At 36.1% G+C, this 27857-nt stretch overlaps 1 protein-coding gene across 10 annotated transcripts; it reads left to right on the forward strand.

Moving 5' to 3' along the window:
- The first annotated feature begins 807 nt into the window (after positions 1–807).
- On the forward strand, positions 808–26199 carry LOC124867802 (mucin-2-like). Of its 10 annotated transcripts, none has more exons than XM_047364417.1 (37): positions 808–887; positions 2467–2518; positions 2640–2669; positions 3376–3447; positions 3714–3782; positions 4850–4918; positions 5986–6054; positions 7128–7196; positions 8316–8384; positions 9145–9207; positions 11615–11731; positions 13863–14173; positions 14775–14839; positions 15120–15268; positions 15815–15898; positions 17259–17473; positions 17648–17709; positions 17968–18116; positions 18234–18287; positions 18827–19059; positions 19234–19295; positions 19554–19702; positions 19821–19874; positions 19969–20358; positions 20533–20765; positions 20940–21001; positions 21260–21408; positions 21508–21558; positions 21785–21988; positions 22163–22377; positions 22552–22613; positions 22870–23018; positions 23118–23168; positions 24429–24619; positions 24808–24869; positions 24951–25093; positions 25299–26199. In XM_047364417.1, exons 2-37 carry the CDS (start codon positions 2485–2487, stop codon positions 25391–25393), a joined length of 4305 nt encoding a protein of 1434 aa, XP_047220373.1. In that variant the 5' UTR covers positions 808–887; positions 2467–2484; the 3' UTR covers positions 25394–26199. The 10 variants fall into 10 exon arrangements, with proteins under 10 accessions (XP_047220373.1, XP_047220375.1, XP_047220376.1 ...); XM_047364419.1 differs by having other exon boundaries at positions 11627–11731; XM_047364420.1 differs by lacking the exon at positions 3376–3447.
- Positions 26200–27857: the final 1658 nt, after the last annotated feature.

The following is a 27857-nucleotide window of genomic DNA, read 5'->3' on the forward strand; positions in this document are numbered from 1 at the left end:
CTTCTGTAAACTCCTCAATAATTCTCTGTCTCCCTCTCTGAAGGCTCTTTTTTTCTTGTTAAGCAGGTCCTTCAGGTCACTGGTGATCCAAGGTTTGTTATTGGGGAAGCATCTCACGGTTCTGGTGGGGATGATGTTATCCACACAGAGGTTTATATAGTCGGTTACACACTCAGTCATGGCATTGATGTCCTCTCTATGTGGCTGGCACAGTGCGTCCCAGTCTGTAGCCTCAAAGCAACCTTGCAGAGCTTCTTCAGCTTCCTGTGACCATTTTCTCACAGTCCTCTTTATTACAGGTTGCCTCTGAACAAGGGGCTTATATTTCGAGCAGAGAAAAACAAGATTGTGATCTGATTTGCCTAGAGGAGGTCTTGCTGTACAGATGTATGAGTCCTTGACATAAAACAAATCCAATGTTTTGTTTTCTCTGGTAGAGCAGCTGACAAACTGTAGAAACGTTGGAAGTGTAGCAGAGTGTGAAGCATGGTTAAAATCACCAGAAATTGCCACAAAAGCATTGGGGTTTTGTGTCTGTAGCTTAGCAACAACTGAGCTGATGGCATCACATGCAGTGTCGGCAACAGCGGAAGGTGGAATGTAACCTCATCACACCTTTTTAGCCTTTTTCTTAAACCTACGTCAATGTGAATCCCATGCCTTCCTCCTCCCACCTCTGTTTGGATTGTCACTAGTATCTTTCAAGAACTGATGAAACAAGTTCAGCAAGTTAGGTTAGAAAAATAAAATTTTTTTTGCCTCCTTTAAAAACCCTGTCAAATGATAACTCCTCACTTCCATCCTCGGACTAGAGGCAGAAAGGTGTCACCTTTTCTTTCCAAACTGTTGACCATATTGAACTTGTCGGATAGTTGGACTGTACTGAGGTAGGAACAAATTTATTTCAAATGTGCATGTGTCTAAAAGCTCAAATTTAAAGTAATGAAGACTGGGAAGTTACCACTGATTTGATGGAGGACAAACAGAAATGTCCATATTTTTAAAATGTTCACTTTCAGTATGAAACTTGAACTTGGTGGATTATTTGCAATTATGTTGAAGTGAATTTAAATTAAAGCAGACAATTTATGATTATGATTTCTCCAATACATGCTTCTCATTCCTACTTTTATGTATTCAAAACTAATGGAAGAGGAATAGCACATATACCACAGTAATGTTCGCAAACAGCATATGCTAAAAGTATATATATTTAATTTCTTGGTTTTACAAGGTGTTGTTACCCACTAGATGAAATTAATATAGTGAATAAAAGCTTTAACCTTGTATATTGGCAAATGTGTAGTAATTAAACCAAATATACATAAATTATCTTACAACAGAAGAGAAAGTCTATAGAATAAGATAAGTCCATCATGAAACACCTAATCTTACAAATATTTTGTAAAAATCCTGAATGAATTATGAATATCCTCCTGAATATCAAACAGAGTTTTTACAAATTCTCCACTTCAATAGTCCATACGTTTACATTCAAATTTACAAATTTCTCAAAAATTGTTTTTTGGACATGAATACAGAATTCAATGAATATACTTTTTTTTTTAACCTATTTGGGTTTTGTTATCTGCATGTTAAACAAATCATAAAACAAATCAAAGGTGAAGATGACAGCATTGTTTTTATTTCTGAATTAATTTGCCCTTATCTGTGGGGTTTAATGTGAGAATAAAAAAGTAAATAGAAATAAATCAATGCAAAAATCTTTCTTTTTCATTTGAAGTGTCTAGGAATTAAAAGAAAAATGTTTTTATCAGCTCTTTTATAGTTTTAAAATGTACACCAAATGGTTAAAGTTAGAGTTTAGATTGAAACTGATGATTCACTTTACTCAGCATCACCAGCACTTTATATCTAGTATAGGTGTAATTATAAAGAAATTTTGATTAAAGAACACTGCTTAACCACAGTGTCCCTTGAAGGTCTGCTGAGATTTGAAATTGTTAAGGAATATGTTTGTTAAAAATGTTTGTCCTGTGGAAAGTGGATACACCAGTTGATGGTATCTTGCATTGCAACTGTAGATATGACACTGCTTTGTCCTGAGTGCAAAAAGTTTCATAAACTTCACCCTGGAATGTTGGAGTTCCTGGTTTGACAACCTTTTAAAGTATTGGAGTGTAATAATTGTCCTTTAAGATTACTTAAAATGATAATATAAAACTGGTGCAGCAAGATTCAGTGAACAAAGAGACTTTGTTCTGGCACAATGTTTCAACTTGTGTATTTCCTGGGCTCATTTAAAGTACTTAATAGTTAAAGTAAATAAATGTATTATCTGCTTTAAGTTGTTAAATATGACATTAAAACATGATACTCAGGCAACAGTAAATATTTGTAAGCTGCAATATCACAATTATTTTTTAGGGGGACTTCAAAAGCCAGACTTATGCTAAAATAGATTTACAATGTTCTGCAAATCAAAATATAATTAACATTTCATAGAAAACTGACACCCAGAGGATGGCACCTGGCATATTTCTTCTCCTGTTAGCAGGTAATGAAAATTCAAATTTTTATGTGCATATGTGGGTGTGACAGAGGGAGTGAGAGGCAACATAACACAGTCATGAATTAAAGTTAAACTGAATAACCCAATGATCACTTTCTTTCTACAGGACTAATAGGAGCAACAACAACAGAAACAGGTAATGCATTCAGAGGCTGCATTACTCAGGTTTATGAAGTTTAGTGTTGTCATTTCACTGAGCATCTTGCCAAAATAACAATTATTTATAACAATACCAACCATCTGAGGAAAATATGTAAAAATGACCAGATCACATATAAAATGTCAAATTTACAGTCAGTAACTTGGCAATTTACTGTAATCTGTGATTTTTCACAAATTGAAGTGGGGTAAAATGTTTTGACAATTACTAGGTTTAACTCTAGACTTTAATAAAATAACATCTGTATCTGTGCATCTAAAATCAAGAAAGATCTGTAGGATGTAGGATATTATTTTAAAAATACCTAAGGTTGCAAAGTCATCAAAATATAATCCCACTTAAATATGACTCCAGTCAGTGAGTAACATGGCAGTACATAACATTAGCCACTAGAGGCCAGTCATGATAAAGAACACTATGGCAAAATAGCTTAGCTTGTAGCTAAGCTAAACATTTAATTTTGAATTGGTGCTAGACAATAGTAAGAATGGATAATACATTATTACTGATTTGAATTAAAACAATTTCTGTTTACATTTTATGTTTATTCCAAATAAATTTAAGGACAAGTTTTTTTAAGCTATCACATATTTTGGATCTGGGTAGCCAGTAACCACAACAAAGTCTGCCTGAAACAAAGTGTTACTTAAAGTTAAACTAACAAAGATTTAATTTGCTACAGCAAACAACCAAACAACTGTGTCACCATTTAACTCTACACTACATGACAATGACCTCACGACTTTGACATCAGGTAATCTTCCTTTCAGCACAGTTAAAATTTTATGATGAGCAAGTTTAATAATCTGCAAACAACCTCTGCATCTCTGCGTTCAATTCAACAGCCAAAATTAACCTTTTATACAAGATGTGATAACTGGTACTTGACTTTTAAACCCTCTTCCCACATCTATTCCCCTGTTTAATGAATGGATTCAATTTGTGTTTACTTTTTGATGTTTATATCAAATAAATTTAAGGACTAGTTTTTTGATCAAATCTCTTCATTCATTTCAACAGTCAATGCAACAGAGTCACAAGCTGATGGAACCGTAACTGCACATCAAGCGACTCAGGCAACAGCCTCAGGTAATCTTACTTCTACCACAGACAAAATGTTATGGTGAGCTGGTTGTTTGGCGTCTAACCAACCAGTTAATAAAACAACTCTCTACCACAGTTAAAAACCCATTACAATTCCTCTTCTTTTGCTTTTATCCACCAATTTCTGTCTAACAAGCACCACTATATTTAGCTTTTGTTCAAAAGGAACAAGGTACCAAAAAAGGCTTTATTGGTCAGTATGTCCCTGCCAGTATTTTGTTACTAAAAATAGTTCAGTTTGAAAAAATTCAACTTAATCACCACTTTTACATCGATCTTGATTAAAACCCTTACCTATTGAATTGGCAGGTCTAGCAAAAACAGTGTATCTTTACAGCACCAACAGAATTTCTAATAGTTTGTTCTTTTAAGAAAGTTTTATGTTCTATATTTATCTATCTATCTATCTATCTATCTATCTATCTATCTATCTATCTATCTATCTATCTATCTATCTATCTATCTATCTATCTATCTATCTATCTATCTATCTATCTATCTATCTATCTATCTATCTATCTATCTATCTATCTATCTATCTATCTATCTATCTATCTATCTATCTATCTATCTATCTATCTATCTATCTATCTATCTATCTATCTATCTATCTATCTATCTATCTATCTATCTGCGCTGATCTGTATATCAAACAAACTTTCTTCTTTTCCTTAATATTGGTATTTTAAGGAATGCGATTTCAGAGGCAGTCACTCTACTGACCCAGGGAACCCTTCAACAACCTGACAATTAGCCTACTAAAATGGTGCTCTAAGTAAATGCAGCTTTACTATTATGTATAACTGTGATTTTGGGCAACAGTTGTCTTTCTACAAGCCAATTCCATTAAAGTATGGTATGTCAGACTTCCAGACAGAGAAAATTAACCTTTTATACAAGATGTGATAACTGGTACTTGACTTTTAAACCCTCTTCCCACATCTATTCCCCTGTTTAATGAATGGATTCAATTTGTGTTTACTTTTTGATGTTTATATCAAATAGATTTAAGGACTAATTTTTTGATCAAATCTCTTCATTCATTTCAACAGTCAATGCAACAGAGTCACAAGCTGATGGAACCGTAACTGCACATCAAGCGACTCAGGCAACAGCCTCAGGTAATCTTACTTCTACCACAGACAAAATGTTATGGTGAGCTGGTTGTTTGGCGTCTAACCAACCAGTTAATAAAACAACTCTCTACCACAGTTAAAAACCCATTACAATTCCTCTTCTTTTGCTTTTATCCACCAATTTCTGTCTAACAAGCACCACTATATTTAGCTTTTGTTCAAAAGGAACAAGGTACCAAAAAAGGCTTTATTGGTCAGTATGTCCCTGCCAGTATTTTGTTACTAAAAATAGTTCAGTTTGAAAAAATTCAACTTAATCACCACTTTTACATCGATCTTGATTAAAACCCTTACCTATTGAATTGGCAGGTCTAGCAAAAACAGTGTATCTTTACAGCACCAACAGAATTTCTAATAGTTTGTTCTTTTAAGAAAATTTTATGTTCTATATTTATCTATCTATCTATCTATCTATCTATCTATCTATCTATCTATCTATCTATCTATCTATCTATCTATCTATCTATCTATCTATCTATCTATCTATCTATCTATCTATCTATCTATCTATCTATCTATCTATCTATCAATCTATCTATCTATCTATCTATCTATCTATCTATCTATCTATCTATCTATCTATCTATCTATCTATCTATCTATCTATCTATCTATCTATCTATCTATCTATCTGCGCTGATCTGTATATCAAACAAACTTTCTTCTTTTCCTTAATATTGGTATTTTAAGGAATGCGATTTCAGAGGCAGTCACTCTACTGACCCAGGGAACCCTTCAACAACCTGACAATTAGCCTACTAAAATGGTGCTCTAAGTAAATGCAGCTTTACTATTATGTATAACTGTGATTTTGGGCAACAGTTGTCTTTCTACAAGCCAATTCCATTAAAGTATGGTATGTCAGACTTCCAGACAGAGAAAATTAACCTTTTATACAAGATGTGATAACTGGTACTTGACTTTTAAACCCTCTTCCCACATCTATTCCCCTGTTTAATGAATGGAATCAGTTTGTGTTTACTTTTTGATGTTTATATCAAATAAATTTAAGGACTAGTTTTTTGATCAAATCTCTTCATTCATTTCAACAGTCAATGCAACAGAGTCACAAGCTGATGGAACCGTAACTGCACATCAAGCGACTCAGGCAACAGCCTCAGGTAATCTTACTTCTACCACAGACAAAATGTTATGGTGAGCTGGTTGTTGGCGTCTAACCAACCAGTTAACAACTCTCTACCACAGTTAAAAACCCATTACAATTCCTCTTCTTTTGCTTTTATCCACCAATTTCTGTCTAACAAGCCCCACTATATTTAGCTTTTGTTCAAAAGGAATAAGGTACCAAAAAAGGCTTTATTGGTCAGTATGTCCCTTCCAGTATTTTGTTACTAAAAATAGTTCAGTTTGAAAAAATTCAACTTAATCACCACTTTTACATCGATCTTGATTAAAACCCTTACCTATTGAATTGGCAGGTCTAGCAAAAACAGTGTATCTTTACAGCACCAACAGAATTTCTAATAGTTTGTTCTTTTAAGAAAGGTTTATGTTCTATATTTATCTATCTATCTATCTATCTATCTATCTATCTATCTATCTATCTATCTATCTATCTATCTATCTATCTATCTATCTATCTATCTATCTATCTATCTATCTATCTATCTATCTATCTATCTATCTATCTATCTATCTATCTATCTATCTATCTATCTATCTATCTATCTATCTATCTATCTATCTATCTATCTATCTATCTATCTATCTATCTATCTATCTATCTATCTATCTATCTATCTATCTATCTGTCTGCGCTGATCTGTATATCAAACAAACTTTCTTCTTTTCCTTAATATTGGTATTTTAAGGAATGCGATTTCAGAGGCAGTCACTCTACTGACCCAGGGAACCCTTCAACAACCTGACAATTAGCCTACTAAAATGGTGCTCTAAGTAAATGCAGCTTTACTATTATGTATAACTGTGATTTTGGGCAACAATTGTCTTTCTACAAGCCAATTCCATTAAAGTATGGTATGTCAGACTTCCAGTCAGAGAAAATTAACCTTTTATACAAGATGTGATAACTGGTACTTGACTTTTAAACCCTCTTCCCACATCTATTCCCCTGTTTAATGAATGGAATCAATTTGTGTTTACTTTTTGATGTTTATATCAAATAGATTTAAGGACTAGTTTTTTGATCAAATCTCTTCATTCATTTCAACAGTCAATGCAACAGAGTCACAAGCTGATGGAACCGTAACTGCACATCAAGCGACTCAGGCAACAGCCTCAGGTAATCTTACTTCTACCACAGACAAAATGTTATGGTGAGCTGGTTGTTTGGCGTCTAACCAACCAGTTAATAAAACAACTCTCTACCACAGTTAAAAACCCATTACAATTCCTCTTCTTTTGCTTTTATCCACCAATTTCTGTCTAACAAGCCCCACTATATTTAGCTTTTGTTCAAAAGGAATAAGGTACCAAAAAAGGCTTTATTGGTCAGTATGTCCCTGCCAGTATTTTGTTACTAAAAATAGTTCAGTTTGAAAAAATTCAACTTAATCACCACTTTTACATCGATCTTGATTAAAACCCTTACCTATTGAATTGGCAGGTCTAGCAAAAACAGTGTATCTTTACAGCACCAACAGAATTTCTAATAGTTTGTTCTTTTAAGAAAGTTTTATGTTCTATATCTATCTATCTATCTATCTATCTATCTATCTATCTATCTATCTATCTATCTATCTATCTATCTATCTATCTATCTATCTATCTATCTATCTATCTATCTATCTATCTATCTATCTATCTATCTATCTATCTATCTATCTATCTATCTATCTATCTATCTATCTATCTATCTATCTATCTATCTATCTATCTATCTATCTATCTATCTATCTATCTATCTATCTATCTATCTATCTATCTATCTATCTATCTATCTATCTATCTATCTATCTATCTATCTATCTATCTATCTATCTGCGCTGATCTGTATATCAAACAAACTTTCTTCTTTTCCTTAATATTGGTATTTTAAGGAATGCGATTTCAGAGGCAGTCACTCTACTGACCCAGGGAACCCTTCAACAACCTGACAATTAGCCTACTAAAATGGTGCTCTAAGTAAATGCAGCTTTACTATTATGTATAACTGTGATTTTGGGCAACAGTTGTCTTTCTACAAGCCAATTCCATTAAAGTATGGTATGTCAGACTTCCAGACAGAGAAAATTAACCTTTTATACAAGATGTGATAACTGGTACTTGACTTTTAAACCCTCTTCCCACATCTATTCCCCTGTTTAATGAATGGATTCAATTTGTGTTTACTTTTTGATGTTTATATCAAATAGATTTAAGGACTAATTTTTTGATCAAATCTCTTCATTCATTTCAACAGTCAATGCAACAGAGTCACAAGCTGATGGAACCGTAACTGCACATCAAGCGACTCAGGCAACAGCCTCAGGTAATCTTACTTCTACCACAGACAAAATGTTATGGTGAGCTGGTTGTTTGGCGTCTAACCAACCAGTTAATAAAACAACTCTCTACCACAGTTAAAAACCCATTACAATTCCTCTTCTTTTGCTTTTATCCACCAATTTCTGTCTAACAAGCACCACTATATTTAGCTTTTGTTCAAAAGGAACAAGGTACCAAAAAAGGCTTTATTGGTCAGTATGTCCCTGCCAGTATTTTGTTACTAAAAATAGTTCAGTTTGAAAAAATTCAACTTAATCACCACTTTTACATCGATCTTGATTAAAACCCTTACCTATTGAATTGGCAGGTCTAGCAAAAACAGTGTATCTTTACAGCACCAACAGAATTTCTAATAGTTTGTTCTTTTAAGAAAGTTTTATGTTCTATATCTATCTATCTATCTATCTATCTATCTATCTATCTATCTATCTATCTATCTATCTATCTATCTATCTATCTATCTATCTATCTATCTATCTATCTATCTATCTATCTATCTATCTATCTATCTATCTATCTATCTATCTATCTATCTATCTATCTATCTATCTATCTATCTATCTATCTATCTATCTATCTATCTATCTATCTATCTATCTATCTATCTATCTATCTATCTATCTATCTATCTATCTATCTATCTATCTATCTATCTATCTATCTATCTATCTATCTATCTATCTATCTGTACTGATCTGTATATCAAACAAACTTTCTTCTTTTCCTTAATATTGGTATTTTAGGGAATGCAACTTCAGAGGCAGTCACTAACATAGCAACTATGCCATCAATCACCACCATACCAGGTAATCAAACATTTGCTATTATAAAATTATCACTCTATGTTCTAAACTTTGGAAGTTATCAGTACAATTAAAATTTTTGCTGATTGTTTTTAAGCATAGCTAATACATAACATTTCTTTACTGGACTGATTTGTTTTGTAACATGCCTCACAACCAGCCAACACAACCTCATCAACTCTCAATGCTCCATCTCCAACACCCACAAAAATTACTTCACCACTAGACACTCCAAGTGTCAGCATGACCTCACCTCCACTCAATACAACCTCACCACTGGTCAGTCCAGCATCACCAGCAGCCAACATGACTTCACCTCCTCTCAATCCAGCTTCACCCTCAGTCAGTCCAACATCAGCAGCAACCAACATGACTTCACTTCCTCTTAATACAGCTTCACCCTCAGTCACTGCAGCATCACCAGCAGCCAACATGACTTCACCTCCTCTCAATCCAGCTTCACCCTCAGTCAGTCCAACACCAGCAGCAGCCAACATGACTTCACCTCCTATTAATACAGCTTCACCCTCAGACAGTCCAGCACCACCAGCAGCCAACATGACTTCACCTCCTATTAATACAGCTTCACCCTCAGACAGTCCAGCACCACCAGCAACCAACATGACTTCACTTCCTCTTAATACAGCTTCACCCTCAGTCACTGCAGCATCACCAGCAGCCAACATGACTTCACCTCCTCTCAATCCAGCTTCACCCTCAGTCAGTCCAACACCAGCAGCAGCCAACATGACTTCACCTCCTATTAATACAGCTTCACCCTCAGACAGTCCAGCACCACCAGCAGCCAACATGACTTCACCTCCTATTAATACAGCTTCACCTTCAGACAGTCCAGCACCACCAGCAACCAACATGACTTCACTTCCTCTTAATACAGCTTCACCCTCAGCCAGTCCAGCACCACCAGCAACCAACATGACTTCACTTCCTCTTAATACAGCTTCACCCTCAGTCACTGCAGCATCACCAGCAGCCAACATGACTTCACTTCCTCTTAATACAGCTTCACCCTCAGTCACTGCAGCATCACCAGCAGCCAACATGACTTCACCTCCTATTAATACAGCTTCACCCTCAGACAGTCCAGCACCACCAGCAGCCAACATGACTTCACCTCCTATTAATACAGCTTCACCCTCAGACAGTCCAGCACCACCAGCAGCCAACATGACTTCACTTCCTCTTAATACAGCTTCACCCTCAGTCACTGCAGCATCACCAGCAGCCAACATGACTTCACCTCCTATTAATACAGCTTCACCCTCAGACAGTCCAGCACCACCAGCAGCCAACATAACTTCACCTCCTCTCAATCCAGCTTCACCCTCAGTCAGTCCAACACCAGCAGCAGCCAACATGACTTCACCTCCTATTAATACAGCTTCACCCTCAGACAGTCCAGCACCACCAGCAGCCAACATGACTTCACCTCCTATTAATACAGCTTCACCCTCAGACAGTCCAGCACCACCAGCAGCCAACATGACTTCACTTCCTCTTAATACAGCTTCACCCTCAGTCACTCCAACATCACCAGCAGCCAACATGACTTCACCTCCTATTAATACAGCTTCACCCTCAGCCAGTCCAGCACCACCAGCAACCAACATAACTTCACCTCCCATTAATACAGCTTCACCCTCAGACAGTCCAGCACCACCAGCAACCAACATGACTTCACTTCCTCTTAATACAGCGTCACCCTCAGTCACTCCAACATCACCAGCAGCCAACATGACTTCACCTCCTATTAATACAGCTTCACCCTCAGCCAGTCCAGCACCACCAGCAACCAACATAACTTCACCTCCCATTAATACAGCTTCACCCTCAGTCAGTCCAGCATCACCAGCAGCCAACATGACTTCACCTCCTATTAATACAGCTTCACCCTCAGTCAGTCCAGCATCACCAGCAGCCAACATGACTTCACCTCCTATTAATACAGCTTCACCCTCAGCCAGTCCAGCACCACCAGCAACCAACATAACTTTACCTCCCATTAATACAGCTTCACCCTCAGTCACTGCAGCATCACCAGCAGCCAACATGACTTCAACTCCTATTAACACAGCTTCACCCTCAGTCAGTCCAGCACCACCAGCAGTCAACATGACTTCACCCGCTCTCAATCCAACTTCTGCACCAGTTGGACCAACATCACCAACAGTCAACTTGACCTCACCTCCACTCAATACAACCTCACCACTGGTCAGTTCAGCATCACCAGGAGTCAATATAACTTCACCTCCTCTCAATTCAGCCTTACCCTCAGTCAGTCCAGCATCACCAGCAGCCAACATGACTACACCCCCTCACAATTTAACTTCTCCACCTATCAGTCCAGCATCACCAGCAGTCAACATGACCTCACCTCCTCTCAATACAGTTTCCTTCTCAGTGAGTTCAGCATCACCAGCAGTCGACATGACTTCATCTTCTCCCAACACAACTTCACCATCAATCACCATAAGCTCAACACACCCCATCTCCACATCTCCACCAGGTAATGTTTAGTTGATGACAATAATGTTACAAATGAATGTTTGTGATTGTATGTTTCAAAATAATTGTAGTTCTAAAGTAGATGTTTTTTTTATTTTTCATTTCAGCTTAGAAAACATAACCTATGAGTATATACTGCTTACTATCAGTAAACAGCCACCAAAAACATGACCCCACTAGTCAACATGACTTCACTACCTTTTAATCAAGGCATGTGAGCAAAGAGTGCCACTTGCCAGTTAGAAATGTCTTAGTGGAGTTTGATTAAATATGTTTTTAATACTTCTCCTCGAGTCAGTGCCTGTTGACAAGCAGTCAACTTTGCATCAGCACTACTTAATACATTCTCAACATGAAATTGTTGAGGTAAAATAATGCTATCACTGATATTCTTGCGGCCTCAACCTCTCCCAGTCCGGATGCCGTGAGAAAGAACAGATGAAGAGCAAGAAATTAAGATTAACGCAAGTTTAATTTGGAAGATAATAAGTCCAATGATTTCTAATGCAAAATGAATATACAAATAACACAAGAAAGACAATGACATAAATGGAAAGAAATTTTACATAAGGCCTTACGGAGAGAGATCGCAGGTTTTCAGCAAAGCATGGCTGTCTTTACCCAGATGTCTCTGTCATTTACAAGTTCCAGTACCTCTTTATACTGTTGACTTCAAAGCTTACTGACTGCTCCTTCCCTTTTTCTGTCTGATGTTGTAAATCAGCCAAGCTCCCTTTTGGTATCTATACCATGGCCAAACGTTGACCTTTATTGCTTTATTGTCCCTACGCAGCTGTTGAGATCTTTCTAACCTCTGCTTCACCCCGTTCATCCTGACTCCTGCGGTGATCTGTCCTCTCTCAAGGCTCACTCATGTCAAATCTCAGTTTAATGTTTTCACATGCAAACTAAACTAATAGCATGAAAGTACATGATTTTAATTCTCAACAACATGTACACTGCCAAGTTAATTCTTTAGCAGCTGCCCTAAACTTGGCAACTTTTCAGCCTGTGAGTTTAATGGTCAAGTCCAGCCCATTTTTTTTTCCATAAAGAAATAGGCCAAAATATAGCATGTAATATTACTTTTAATTGTAGTATAACAAATAATCATAAATAATAAATACATTCTAATGGTGGAAAAACAGAGGGGTAAAATAAAAAAACATTTCACAGTATGATTATGTAAGCAAAGGGTCAAATGAACATTTTAACATTTGAAAAAATATAAACTATAATAACTTACTCAAACACCAGAATCTACAGAATCAGTTAGCGCATAAGAAGTGCACCAGTTTCCGCAAACTTATTTGTTACTTTTCTCTGTGGACATGAGCATAAATTCCTCCGAATGCACCTGATTGATTGTGTTTCATAGCCTATTCTTAATTAACCTGGGAGTAGAGAAGCTTCTGTCACGTGCAACCTGCAACAAAAATGTGTATGCCCATCCGAAAATCAGGTAGGCATCTGTGAAAAGGTTATATTGTGTCAGTTTGTGGTGAACACATAACAGTTTATGCAAGAAGAAGAAGTCCTGCTATTAGGTTTTATCTCTGGTTCAGCTGAGCCCTCCTGGCCATCCTGTGCCATCTCAGTATCTGTCCTGACCAGTGTTGGGAGGTACAAAATAATGCAGTTAGTAACTGTGTTACCTTTTAGGTAATGGAGTAATCTAACTAATTACTCTTCTCATTTCCATAACGCCGTTATAATGTTTACAATGTAACGCAACGCGTTACTACAACTCAATAAGTGGGGTTAAATAAGAGCACAATCTGCTGGTGTGGAGAGATCTGCTTTTCTCCTGCAGCAGGAATATGCAGGAGCAGTTTCCATTTTTACTCGCTAATCAGCAGCTTTACCTTCTTCTCTGCTACGCCTAGACTGTCGGTAGAGATGCGCCATTGGGCTGGACTCAACCAACCGTAGCTCCCCAACTGCCAGTGCTGCCAAATTGGGTTTCCGACTCTCCCAATTACCCACTCCACCCTTGGCCCTAACTTTACCACCACTCTGCACAATTACAATAGTCTTTTGAATAATTAATACTCTGAATGTTTATGTATTGTGAACAAATGTCACGTTATACAGTGATTAACTATAAATTTGAATCTTTTTGTCTTGTTTAGAAAATGCAACTTCACAGCAAATGAGTAAGACCTCACCACTAGTCGACGTAACTTCACCATCTACTCTGTCACCCGTCATCCAAACCTCAGCACCAAGCAATGCAACTTCCCCATTAACGTTACCATCAACTATAAGAACAACTGTTACAACTGCTACTCCAACTACAACTACAACCACAACCACAACACCTGCCCCACCACCAGAGCCAAAAATTAAGTTAGAATTTAAGGTGAAGGAGACATTCACAGACGATTTGAATGTCAAAGATTCACCAAGGTACAAAGAACTTGAGAAAACAACGACCACAGTGGTAAGTTTGGTTTTTATAATTCATAGTTTTTGGTCATATTCTTTATACCATGTCAAAGTAATAAGCTAATTATCTATCTATCTATCTATCTATCTATCTATCTATCTATCTATCTATCTATCTATCTATCTATCTATCTATCTATCTATCTATCTATCTATCTATCTATCTATCTATCTATCTATCTATCTATCTATCTATCTATCTATCTATCTATCTATCTATCTATCTATCTATCTATCTATCTATCTATCTATCTATCTATCTATCTATCTATCTATCTATCTATCTATCTATCTATCTATCTATCTATCTATCTATCTATCTATCTATCTATCTATCTATCTATCTATCTATCTATCTATCTATCTATCTATCTATCTATCTATCTATCTATCTATCTATCTATCTATCTATCTATCTATCTATCTATCTATAGAATTGTATACAGATGCTTGATTTAAACATGCTAAGATACTTGCTGTAATGCATCAGAAGAGTTTCTGTACACTTTATATAAGGACAAAGTGATATGGACAACATAGGAAAACCTATATTTATACACATTGTAAAATGTAATTTCTTCTTTTTTCCTTAACAGCTTAATGAGGTCTATTCCATTCAATTTGGGGATAGTTACATTCGATCTGTCATCAACGGATTCAGGTATAAATAAGACATTTGATGCAACTGAATTTTTTTAAAGCAGTTTACACTTGTTTGATGTAAAAACTGTTTCTTGATCCCCTTTAGTCATTAAAAATTTTTTTTTTTTCTTTTAATTTGTCTGGTATAGTTTACCACACATTTCTATTTTTAGAAAACTGGTCAAACTTTCCTCTTTTACTCAAACGTTTAACATGATATGGAGTTTGGCAAAAGAAAAATGTAATATAATAACAATGTAAAATAATAAGTAAAAAAAAACATTTCATTTTTGTTGCAGTCCAGGATCAATTGTGGTTAACTCTGAGCTGATATTCAATAATGCCACAGCACTACCAAATACCAGTGATGTGAGTGAAGCTTTAAAGAATGCGACCACTAACCCAGCTTTCAACCTCTCTGTCGACATATCTTCTATTGTTGTAGCAGGTAAGGCCTCATGTCAACTTACAAAATGTTGAATTTTGCAAATAATTATGAATAAAACTGGTTCAGACCCGTTTGTCTCCCCAAGTCACTGTGCCTGGTGTTCTACATGTCCTTTAGTCTGAAATCAAAACCTTGGTTTTTTGAATGTAAAATGTATAGAGATTTGTGGTTTCACCTCAAGTCAGCAAGGATGCCTTCTAACCTCTAAGACCTGGACAAGTCACTACAGTTACATGTGAATATTTCACTATAAAATCATGCATTTTTGTGGGAGCACAAACTTTAGTTAACAGTGGTCAGAGGACACCTAGTACTTTGAGGCATCCCAGGAAGACTTCCAGATAAATATATTCTCTTTAGCAAGGCATAGTCTCTTAAAGGAAATCACCAAGCATTGCCTATGTAGCTTGTTCAGTTCATTGGAATGGTTCATACAGCAAAATCTTTATAATTGTTTTTTATAATGAATCAATACAAGAAACATCCACCAAGCTCCACCAACAACGAATAACAGCATCACTTATGGGTTATATTTTCATCTTTTAGTTGTATTACCTCCAACTGAACCACCAACAACAACTACAGTCCCAACTGCAGGAACAACATCAGTGAATTCAACTTCTGTTACAGGTATTTGTTAAGCTTTGTTTAGTTTAACCGACCAAATTGTTATGAAATGTTCTCTTAAAATGGCCAATGAATGAAATGTCTGGATATTCAGAGTATTTAAAAGAAATGTTTCACATTGTTCTGTAAAACTGTAATCAAACTCTACCTTATGAACATTCACTAACAACCTCCTTAATAATCTTCATGACTTCCCCACCACTTAATGCAGCTTCAGCCCCAGCAAACACAACTTCACCCTCACTCATTCTAACACCACCAACAGCCAACATGACCTCACCTCCGCCACATAATGCAACATCACCAACAGCCAACGTGACCTCACCTCCGCCACATAATGCAACATCACCAACAGCCAACTTGACCTCACCTCCGCCACATAATGCAACATCACCAACAGCCAACGTGACCTCACCTCCGCCACATAATGCAACATCACCAACAGCCAACGTGACCTCACCTCCGCCACATAATGCAACATCACCAACAGCCAACTTGACCTCACCTCCGCCACATAATGCAACATCACCAACAGCCAACGTGACCTCACCTCCGCCACATAATGCAACATCACCAACAGCCAACGAGACCTCACCTCCGCCACATAATGCAACATCACCAACAGCCAACGTGACCTCACCTCCGCCACATAATGCAACATCACCAACAGCCAACGAGACCTCACCTCCGCCACATAATGTAACATCAACCTCAGTCAGTCCAATATCACCAGCAACCAACATGACCTCATCTTCACCACACAATGTAACATCAACCCCAGTCAGTCCAATATCACCAGCAACCAACATGACCTCATCTTCAACACACAATGTAACATCAACCTCAGTCAGTCCAATATCACCAGCAACCAACATGACCTCACCACCAAACAATGTAACATCAACCCCAGTCAGTCCAATATCACCAGCAACCAACATGACCTCACCACCAAACAATGTAACATCAACCCCAGTCAGTCCAATATCACCAGCAACCAACATGACCTCATCTTCACCACACAATGTAACATCAACCCCAGTCAGTCCAATATCACCAGCAACCAACATGACCTCATCTTCAACACACAATGTAACATCAACCCCAGTCAGTCCAATATCACCAGCAACCAACATGACCTCACCACCAAACAAAACTACCTCAATAACAGTCAATACAACATCACCAGCAGGTAATTTTATGGTTTCTAATTAACCCAAAACTAAATGCTTTGGACAGAAATTATGTGAGACTAAAGGGTGAAAAAAATGGAACATTTAAACCAGCAGTTTATAAATATTCTAAATTATAAAATGGCATATATTTTATATTAATGCAATAAAACACAATGTTTTCTCTCTGCCAGGCAATGGGACATCAACACAAACAATTACTCCAACTACTGCTACAACTGCAACTACTGCTACAACTGCAACTACTGCTACAACTGCAACAACGCCTGCTGTTCCGGCAGATTCAAAACTCAATCTGGAATTTAGGTTGAACCAAGGGTTTACCACTGACCTGGATAACTCTGCATCATCAGCTTTTCAGAGCTTATCACAGTCACTAACACGCCAAGTAAGCATATTTGTTTTTGCATAATCTCATAGTTAAAATATCTAGTGAATGTAACTACTTCAACAAGACACAATAAACAGCATGTAAAAAATTTAGACTTCATAATTAAACAGGCTGTGTGGATATCAATTGTTTCCCTTTATTGATTTCTTTAACTTTTTTTCTATTCTTCAGCTTAATGACATCTACAGGCGTAGATTTGCGGCCTTCCTGCGAGTTCTGATCAAGGCTTTCAGGTATATATCAGTGTTTTAAGGGGACAGTTCTGGAAGAGGTATTAGACACAATAAATTACAATAAAATATATTAATGTAAATATGATGATGATAATGAACCTTTCAAAAGTTTATTTTTATTTTTATTTAAATCTGATGATTTGGCTCAGGGGACCAAATTAGAAACTTATAATTATAAAACATTCAGAATATCATGAGATAATGAGTTGCCATGTTTATTAGACACATAATAATAATAATAATAATTTCCTTTTACAGGCGTGGTTCAGTTATAGTTGATTCTGAGCTGATATTTGCAAATGCAAGCTCTGTGCCAAACCCTAGCGATGCAGCAAATACTCTGGTGGAAGCACATAACACTTCCAGTTTCAACTTCACGCTGAACATTACAAGTGTTGCTGTGACAAGTAAGAGTTGTTTTTTTCATTTCTTTTTTTTATTACATGTAATAGTGTATGAAACAATTGGAGTTAAATAAATATCTAAACCAATGCAAAAATGTTAAAATAATTTCTGTTTTACAGGTCTTGAGACTACAACTGTTCTACCCACAACAGTAAATTCAACTGTTTCACTAGGTAACAACATAACACATGAATAATTCTTATTGTTGCCATTTTTCTGGGGGAGAGATATTAAATGATGTAAAATCTTTACCTCCACTGAATGCAGCATCACCAGCAACCAACATGACCTCACCACCAAACAATGTAACATCAACCCCAGTCAGTCCAATATCACCAGCAACCAACATGACCTCATCTTCAACACATAATGTAACATCAACCCCAGTCAGTCCAATATCACCAGCAACCAACATGACCTCATCTTCAACACACAATGTAACATCAACCCCAGTCAGTCCAATATCACCAGCAACCAACATGACCTCACCACCAAACAAAACTACCTCAATAACAGTCAATACAACATCACCAGCAGGTAATTTTATGGTTTCTAATTAACCCAAAACTAAATGCTTTGGACAGAAATTATGTGAGACTAAAGGGTGAAAAAAAATGGAACATTTAAACCAGCAGTTTATAAATATTCTAAATTATAAAATGGCATATATTTTATATTAATGCAATAAAACACAATGTTTTCTCTCTGCCAGGCAATGGGACATCAACACAAACAATTACTCCAACTACTGCTACAACTGCAACTACTGCTACAACTGCAACTACTGCTACAACTACAACTACTGCTACAACTGCAACAACGCCTGCTGTTCCGGCAGATTCAAAACTCAATCTGGAATTTAGGTTGAACCAAGGGTTTACCACTGACCTGGATAACTCTGCATCATCAGCTTTTCAGAGCTTATCACAGTCACTAACACGCCAAGTAAGCATATTTGTTTTTGCATAATCTCATAGTTAAAATATCTAGTGAATGTAACTACTTCAACAAGACACAATAAACAGCATGTAAAAAATTTAGACTTCATAATTAAACATGCTGGGTGGATATCAATTGTTTCCCTTTATTGATTTCTTTAACTTTTTTTCTATTCTTCAGCTTAATGACATCTACAGGCGTAGATTTGCGGCCTTCCTGCGAGTTCTGATCAAGGCTTTCAGGTATATATCAGTGTTTTAAGGGGACAGTTCTGGAAGAGGTATTAGACACAATACATTACAATAAAATATATTAATGTAAATATGATGATGATAATGAACCTTTCAAAAGTTTATTTTTATTTTTATTTAAATCTGATGATTTGGCTCAGGGGACCAAATTAGAAACTTATAATTATAAAACATTCAGAATATCATGAGATAATGAGTTGCCATGTTTATTAGACACATAATAATAATAATAATAATTTCCTTTTACAGGCGTGGTTCAGTTATAGTTGATTCTGAGCTGATATTTGCAAATGCAAGCTCTGTGCCAAACCCTAGCGATGCAGCAAATACTCTGGTGGAAGCACATAACACTTCCAGTTTCAACTTCACGCTGAACATTACAAGTGTTGCTGTGACAAGTAAGAGTTGTTTCTTTCATTTCTTTTTTTTATTACATGAAATAGTGTATGAAACAATTGGAGTTAAATAAATATCTAAACCAATGCAAAAATGTTAAAACAATTTATGTTTTTACAGGTCTTGAGACTACAACTGTTCTACCCACAACAGTAAATTCAACTGTTTCACCAGGTAACAACATAACACATGAATCATTCTTATTGTTGCCATTTTTCTGGGGGAGAGATATTAAATGATGTAAAATCTTTACCTCCACTGAATGCAGCATCACCAGCAACCAACATGACCTCACCACCAAACAATGTAACATCAACCCCAGTCAGTCCAATATCACCAGCAACCAACATGACCTCACCACCAAACAATGTAACATCAACCCCAGTCAGTCCAATATCACCAGCAACCAACATGACCTCACCACCAAACAATGTAACATCAACCCCAGTCAGTCCAATATCACCAGCAACCAACATGACCTCACCACCAAACAATGTAACATCAACCCCAGTCAGTCCAATATCACCAGCAACCAACATGACCTCACCACCAAACAATGTAACATCAACCCCAGTCAGTCCAATATCACCAGCAACCAACATGACCTCACCACCAAACAAAACTACCTCAATAACAGTCAATACAATATCACCAGCAGGTAATTTTATGGTTTCTAATTAAACCAAAACTAAATGCTTTGGACAGAAATTATGTGAGACTAAAGGGTGAAAAAAATGGAACATTTAAACCAGCAGTTTATAAATATTCTAAATTATAAAATGGCATATATTTTATATTAATGCAATAAAACACAATGTTTTCTCTCTGCCAGGCAATGGGACATCAACACAAACAATTACTCTAAATACTGCTACAACTGCAACTACTGCTACAACTGCAACTACTGCTACAACTACAACTACTGCTACAACTGCAACAACGCCTGCTGTTCCGGCAGATTCAAAACTCAATCTGGAATTTAGGTTGAACCAAGGGTTTACCACTGACCTGGACAACTCTGCATCACCAGCTTTTCAGAGCTTATCACAGTCACTAACACGCCAAGTAAGCATATTTGTTTTTGCATAATCTCATAGTTAAAATATCTAGTGAATGTAACTACTTCAACAAGACACAATAAATAGCATGTAAAAAATTTAGACTTCATAATTAAACAGGCTGTGTGGATATCAATTGTTTCCCTTTATTGATTTCTTTAACTTTTTTTCTATTCTTCAGCTTAATTACATCTACAGGCGTAGATTTTCGGCCTTCCTGCGAGTTCTGATCAAGGCTTTCAGGTATATATCAGTGTTTTAAGGGGACAGTTCTGGAAGAGGTATTAGACACAATAAATTACAATAAAATATATTAATGTAAATATGATGATGATAATGAACCTTTCAAAAGTTTATTTTTATTTTTATTTAAATCTGATGATTTGGCTCAGGGGACCAAATTAGAAACTTATAATTATAAAACATTCAGAATATCATGAGATAATGAGTTGCCATGTTTATTAGACACATAATAATAATAATAATAATTTCCTTTTACAGGCGTGGTTCAGTTATAGTTGATTCTGAGCTAATATTTGCAAATGCAAGCTCTGTGCCAAACCCTAGCGTAGCAGCAAATATTCTGGTGGAAGCACATAACACTTCCAACTTCAACTTCTCGCTGAACATTACAAGTGTTGTTGTGACACGTAAGAGTTTTTTATTTTTATTTTGTTTGTTATTCAATAAAAAAAAGACTAAGAACATTAAACTACACACTTATATACTAATATCATTTGTTCTTGCAGGCCTGGAAAATACAACAACTTCGACAACAGTGACTCCAACTGTTTCACCAGGTAACAACATAAAACATGATTAATTCTTATTTTTGAACTTTTTCTGGGGGAGAGATATTAAATTATGTAAAATCTTTACCTCCACGGAATGCAGCATCACCAGCAACCAACATGACCTCATCTTCAACACACAATGTAACATCAACCCCAGTCAGTCCAATATCACCAGCAACCAACATGACCTCATCTTCAACACACAATGTAACATCAACCCCAGTCAGTCCAATATCACCAGCAACCAACATGACCTCACCACCAAACAATGTAACATCAACCCCAGTCAGTCCAATATCACCAGCAACCAACATGACCTCATCTTCAACACACAATGTAACATCAACCCCAGTCAGTCCAATATCACCAGCAACCAACATGACCTCACCACCAAACAAAACTACCTCAATAACAGTCAATACAATATCACCAGCAGGTAATTTTATGGTTTCTAATTAAACCAAAACTAAATGCTTTGGACAGAAATTATGTGAGACTAAAGGGTGAAAAAAATGGAACATTTAAACCAGCAGTTTATAAATATTCTAAATTATAAAATGGCATATATTTTATATTAATGCAATAAAACACAATGTTTTTTCTCTGCCAGGCAATGAGACATCAACACAAACAATTACTCCAACTACTGCTACAACTGCAACTACTGCTACAACTGCAACTACTGCTACAACTGCAACAACGCCTGCTGTTCCGGCAGATTCAAAACTCAATCTGGAATTTAGGTTGAACCAAGGGTTTACCACTGACCTGGATAACTCTGCATCACCAGCTTTTCAGAGCTTATCACAGTCACTAACACGCCAAGTAAGCATATTTGTTTTTGCATAATCTCATAGTTAAAATATCTAGTGAATGTAACTACTTCAACAAGACACAATAAACAGCATGTAAAAAATTTAGACTTCATAATTAAACAGGCTGTGTGGATATCAATTGTTTCCCTTTATTGATTTCTTTAACTTTTTTTCTATTCTTCAGCTTAATGACATCTACAGGCGTAGATTTGCGGCCTTCCTGCGAGTTCTGATCAAGGCTTTCAGGTATATATCAGTGTTTTAAGGGGACAGTTCTGGAAGAGGTATTAGACACAATAAATTACAATAAAATATATTAATGTAAATATGATGATGATAATGAACCTTTCAAAAGTTTTTATTTATTTATTTAAATCTGATGATTTGGCTCAGGGGACCAAATTAGAAATTTATAATTATAAAACATTCAGAATATCATGAGATAATTAGTTGCCATGTTTATTAGACACCTAGTAATAATAATAATAATTTCCTTTTACAGGCGTGGTTCAGTTATAGTTGATTCTGAGCTGATATTTGCAAATGCAAGCTCTGTGCCAAACCCTAGCGATGCAGCAAATACTCTGGTGGAAGCACATAACACTTCCAGTTTCAACTTCTCGCTGAACATTACAAGTGTTGTTGTGACACGTAAGAGTTTTTTATTTTTATTTTGTTTGTTATTCAATAAAAAAAAGACTAAGAACATTAAACTAGACACTTATATACTAATATCATTTGTTCTTGCAGGCCTGGAAAATACAACAACTTCGACAACAGTGACTCCAACTGTTTCACCAGGTAACAACATAAAACATGATTAATTCTTATTGTTGAACTTTTTCTGGGGGAGAGATATTAAATTATGTGAAATCATTTTATATCTCTGTAGAATCGTTAAATCATGCATTATTTCAGATTAAGAATAATCAGGTTTAAATTGATAGCAAAACCTAATGCAAATGTTGGCAGCCTTTCAGACTGCCACCACTCTTCCAACGACAGAGAATTCAACATGTAAAAACACGGCACAATAATTTCTTGTACTTTTATATTTTCTAAAGAAAGAGATTACATAATATAAAATCACCTTTGTACCATAATTTGATTAATTGCTTTCAACATGTAAAATATAATATAATATTAATATATTAAATAATTCTATGGGAATGATCATGGAAATAATTAATTCAGTTCTAACACATTGACTCAAATTAAATTCACCACCACTCACCTCACCACAATATATAACATCAGCTTATGTTGTCTTCACATTACTATAACATAGGGGAAGTTACCATGACCCACTCAATAAAATACCAATAGCACTAAGATTTATCAAGTCTCCACCAGGCAGTTTATTCTCTTGTACCTAGTAGCTTGTGCTAGTAACTCATTTTGTAATGAAACAACATAATGTCTTCTGTAAATTAGTAAAATATGATTATCATTACAACTGCAGCAAATACTACAGCTCATCCTGTACCTGCTTCTAGCTCATGTAAAATTTGATTGTGATAAATATTTTAGGGCTTCACGATGGCACAGTTGGTAGCACTGTTGCCTTACAGCAAAAAGCATCTTGGGTTCGACTCCCCAGCTGGGGGCCTTTCTGCATAGAGTTTGCATGTTCTCCCCGTGCATGCGTGGGCTCTCCGGGTACTCCGGCTTCATTCCACAGTCCCACAAACCTGACTGCTAGGTTAATTCGTTTCTCAAATTGCCCTTAGGTGTGAATGGGTGTGTGCATGGATGTCCTGTGTGTCTCTGTATTGGCCTGCAATGGACTGGCGACCTGTCCAGGGTGAACCCCGCCTCTCGCCCATAGACTACTGGAGATAGGCTCCAGCTCCCCTGCGACCCTGTATGGACGTAGCAGGGAATAGAAAATTAATGCATGGAAAAATATTTTATTCATGTCATATAAACCACCCAAACATTACCTTCTACTCTACCTACTGCTAGCATTGCATCAAAAACACTGTGCCAGATTTATTTTACAGCCCACTGATTCAATCTAGGTTATTTTAACATGTCCTTGTGATTATATAACCTTGACAGCAACAGGAACTACAGCCATTGCAATTTCAGCTACAACTACAACAGCAACTACTACAGCATCCACAAATCCTCCATCAGCCTCTGAGGGAAGCCTTAGCATTAAATTCAGTCTCAACGAACCCTTCACATCAGATCTAGCCAACAACGCCTCGGCAACATTCATCAAACTGGCTTCAACTGTGGTCACAGAGGTAATATAACTTTACGTTATAACCACTTCCTGCAATAAAACTGATAAATGTAAATAAATGTAGTTAAATGTGTTTTAAGTAAATGAAGATAATCTCGCTGATTGCTAATATATAACGTACATATATCCCTGCAAGGCTAATACATTTACTGGTGCTTGTGAGAATTTAACAGTATTGTTGTCTTTCAGATCAACAGAATTTGCGGAAAATTGTTTTCCCGATTCAGTCGCTCCCGCGTCAATTCATTCACGTAAGATTATATTACTGTCACTGTCTTGTTGTCTGCTAATAGGTTTCTTTATTAAGTGTCATGTTTTTTCTTTTACTTTAGGGAGGGATCTGTGGTTACCAACATGACTCTTGTGTTCAGAGACCGTTCTTCAGTTCCTACTTTATCCGCTGTTCTGTCACAACTAGCTGGTGCACTACTTACTTCTCCCGTCCTGCAATATATAAATGGCACCCTGGTTGTAGGTAAGTTACAACAGGCCCAAAAGTTGAAGTATAATAGAGAACTAACACTAAAATTACAATCGGTAATTTAAAATAAATGTTAGCGCTAAAAATCTACATTAATGTCAATGTACTTGCATTCTTTAAGGTCATATATTGACTTTGTAAAATAAATAAAAAATCCTAGAATGTCTCTCACTAATCTTTAACTCTGTTTCTATTTCAGTAACATCAAACAGCGCTGCTCTACCCACTATGGGCGGATTAACTGTCTTCTCACTGACCATGGTGGCTGTGGCACAGATGCTGCTTAACTCCTAGTACTTGAAACACATGCATTGTCATATGTCGCAACTGTGCACACAACAATATGAAAATCTGACATTACACATGTACACTGTGAAATTTACCATTAGGTCATGTGGTAAAAAGATGTGTTCTGTGGGTCGAAGATTGATAAAGTTTTAAAGAATTTTCCAAATTGACGTTATGTCTGAATTTAATTCACTAATCAATACAAGTCTAAAAACTACCTGTGTATCTTCTGTGTATTTGTTTTTTTAAAGATGTATTTCTTTGATTTTATTCAAGAACTGCTTATGTATCTATGTATGTGTGATACACTCTATAGTGAGAGTTCGTCAACTGTTTATTTATTACAAAGAAAGAAAATGAAGGTTAAAAACCAATACAGAACTTATGGGTTACCAGTGAGGGACAGCGACACTTACTTTTCGGACACCAATCAATACAAGCCTAAAAACTACCTGTGTATCATCTGTGTATTTGTTTTTTTAAACATGTATTTCTTTGACTTTATTCAAGAACTGCTTATACGTAAAAATACAAATATTTAAATTATCATGTATGACCCATATATGTCTTAATAAATGCAATATATCACCATCAAAGAAGTGTGGTAGGGGAGTGTAGCACATAAAGCTATGAGAAGAGACCAAATAATCTTATTATGAACATGATCTAATTTAATCTTCTACTTTGTAAAGGCTGTTTGACAGTAATGGTTCCTGCTGAATAACTGTTTTATGTATGTATGTATAAAATGGAAAGACTAATATTTTGCTATTGATCAAAAATGCAATAAAATGTTAATCACCTTAAAAGACCGATGTTGGTATTCAGTTTTTTTTTTTTACTTTGTTTCAGATTACATGGAGATTGCAAGTCAAAAAGTACTGTTTTGCATTGCTTCATTTCTTTACAGTGACTTATCAGAGTTTAATCTTTATGCTATTGTGACAGATCTTTGTACAGCTGGTTAAAAACAGGTACATACTTACATGGTATAAAAATACTTTTTTGCCTGTCGCTGTCTGATGCTAAATGAGACTAAATGTTTCCTGGTTTAGGTCAGTTAGGATTAACAAAATAATGTATATTTACTACATGCCAGAATAATAACAGATGTTAATAATTTTGTGTTACTTTATACATAATTCGTTACATATATTAAGATTACTCTTCCTTTAAACAATTTGGGAAAGTGCAGATGATGATTTATTTCTGAGCTTTTGCTTCGGAGCACTTGAGGTAAATGGAGATGTGCATGTGGACATATTTTAAGCAGGATTCAAAGGGAGAATTGTGGACCTTTACAATGAGGTCAACCTTAGATAAAATCTTCAGATGTTTGAATTTTCCAAGTTCGTGTGGTCAAGTTGTTTTATGCAAGTATAAACACAGCTACAATGTGCAGCCACCTTCCTACTCAGGAAGATGATTAGTGCTGTGTTCCATAGATGAACATTTGTTTTGGTGCAAAATATGAAAACCAACCAAAGATCAACAAGAAAAGATCTTACTAAGAGGCTGTCTGAAGCTGGAAATAGAGTATCATTTACTGTCATCCCCAGTGTAACGAGTCATATACCAAGACTGGAAATATTGACACAAAATCAAGACACGAGCTAGAAAGCTAAAACTTGAGCACAAATGGGTCCTCTAAATAGATCCCTAAGCATAATGTCAATTAAGGACAAAGTTTTTGTTTTTGAGTGACCATTAAAAAGCCTTGATCTTAGTCCCCTAGAAAATTGTTGGAAGAGCTGAAAAGGTGTGTGCAAATAAAAATGCCTTCAAACCTGACTCTGTTACATCAGTTTTGTCAGGTGGAATGGGACAAATCCCATCAAACTATTGTGAGAAGCTTGTGGAAGGATACCCAACCTGTTTGAAGTTAAACAGTTTAAAAGGAAAGTCAAAATCTACCAAAATATGAAAGAAATGCTTTACTTATGAATTTGAAGTAAATAAATCCCTTGCACATTTCACATTTCATAGAATTAATCTGGGTAATCCTAACTTTCTGAAAACAGAAAAAGATAAGCCTGATTTGATTTCAGGCAGTGAATAAAACAATATGTCATTATATAAAATGCACACTTCTGAATTTAACTGTATCTGGGAAAATAAAACAGACACCATGAATGATGAACATAACATAAAGAAGAAATATCATTGTACACTACCATTGCTTTTGAATCTGCTTTCTATAGTGAAGTAGCTACTTCACTAAAATATTCCTCCTAAGCCCCACCGGCCTCGTCTTCTGCCTTTACCTGCAAGGACAAACAGATATACTCTAGAGTTTGGATGGATGGACTAGATCCTGGAAACTATAGAATTTCAATTAATGTCTAAATATGACTTATCATTAAACTCAGGACACTTCCAATTCAGATTTACAACTGTCACTTGTAATGGAGACGTCACTATTTGTATGAAAAAAATACTTAGCATGTGCTGTAACAAAATTTCCTGTAAA

Source organism: Girardinichthys multiradiatus, chromosome 5 (genome assembly GCF_021462225.1).
Source record: "Girardinichthys multiradiatus isolate DD_20200921_A chromosome 5, DD_fGirMul_XY1, whole genome shotgun sequence".
NCBI lineage: Eukaryota > Metazoa > Chordata > Actinopteri > Cyprinodontiformes > Goodeidae > Girardinichthys > Girardinichthys multiradiatus.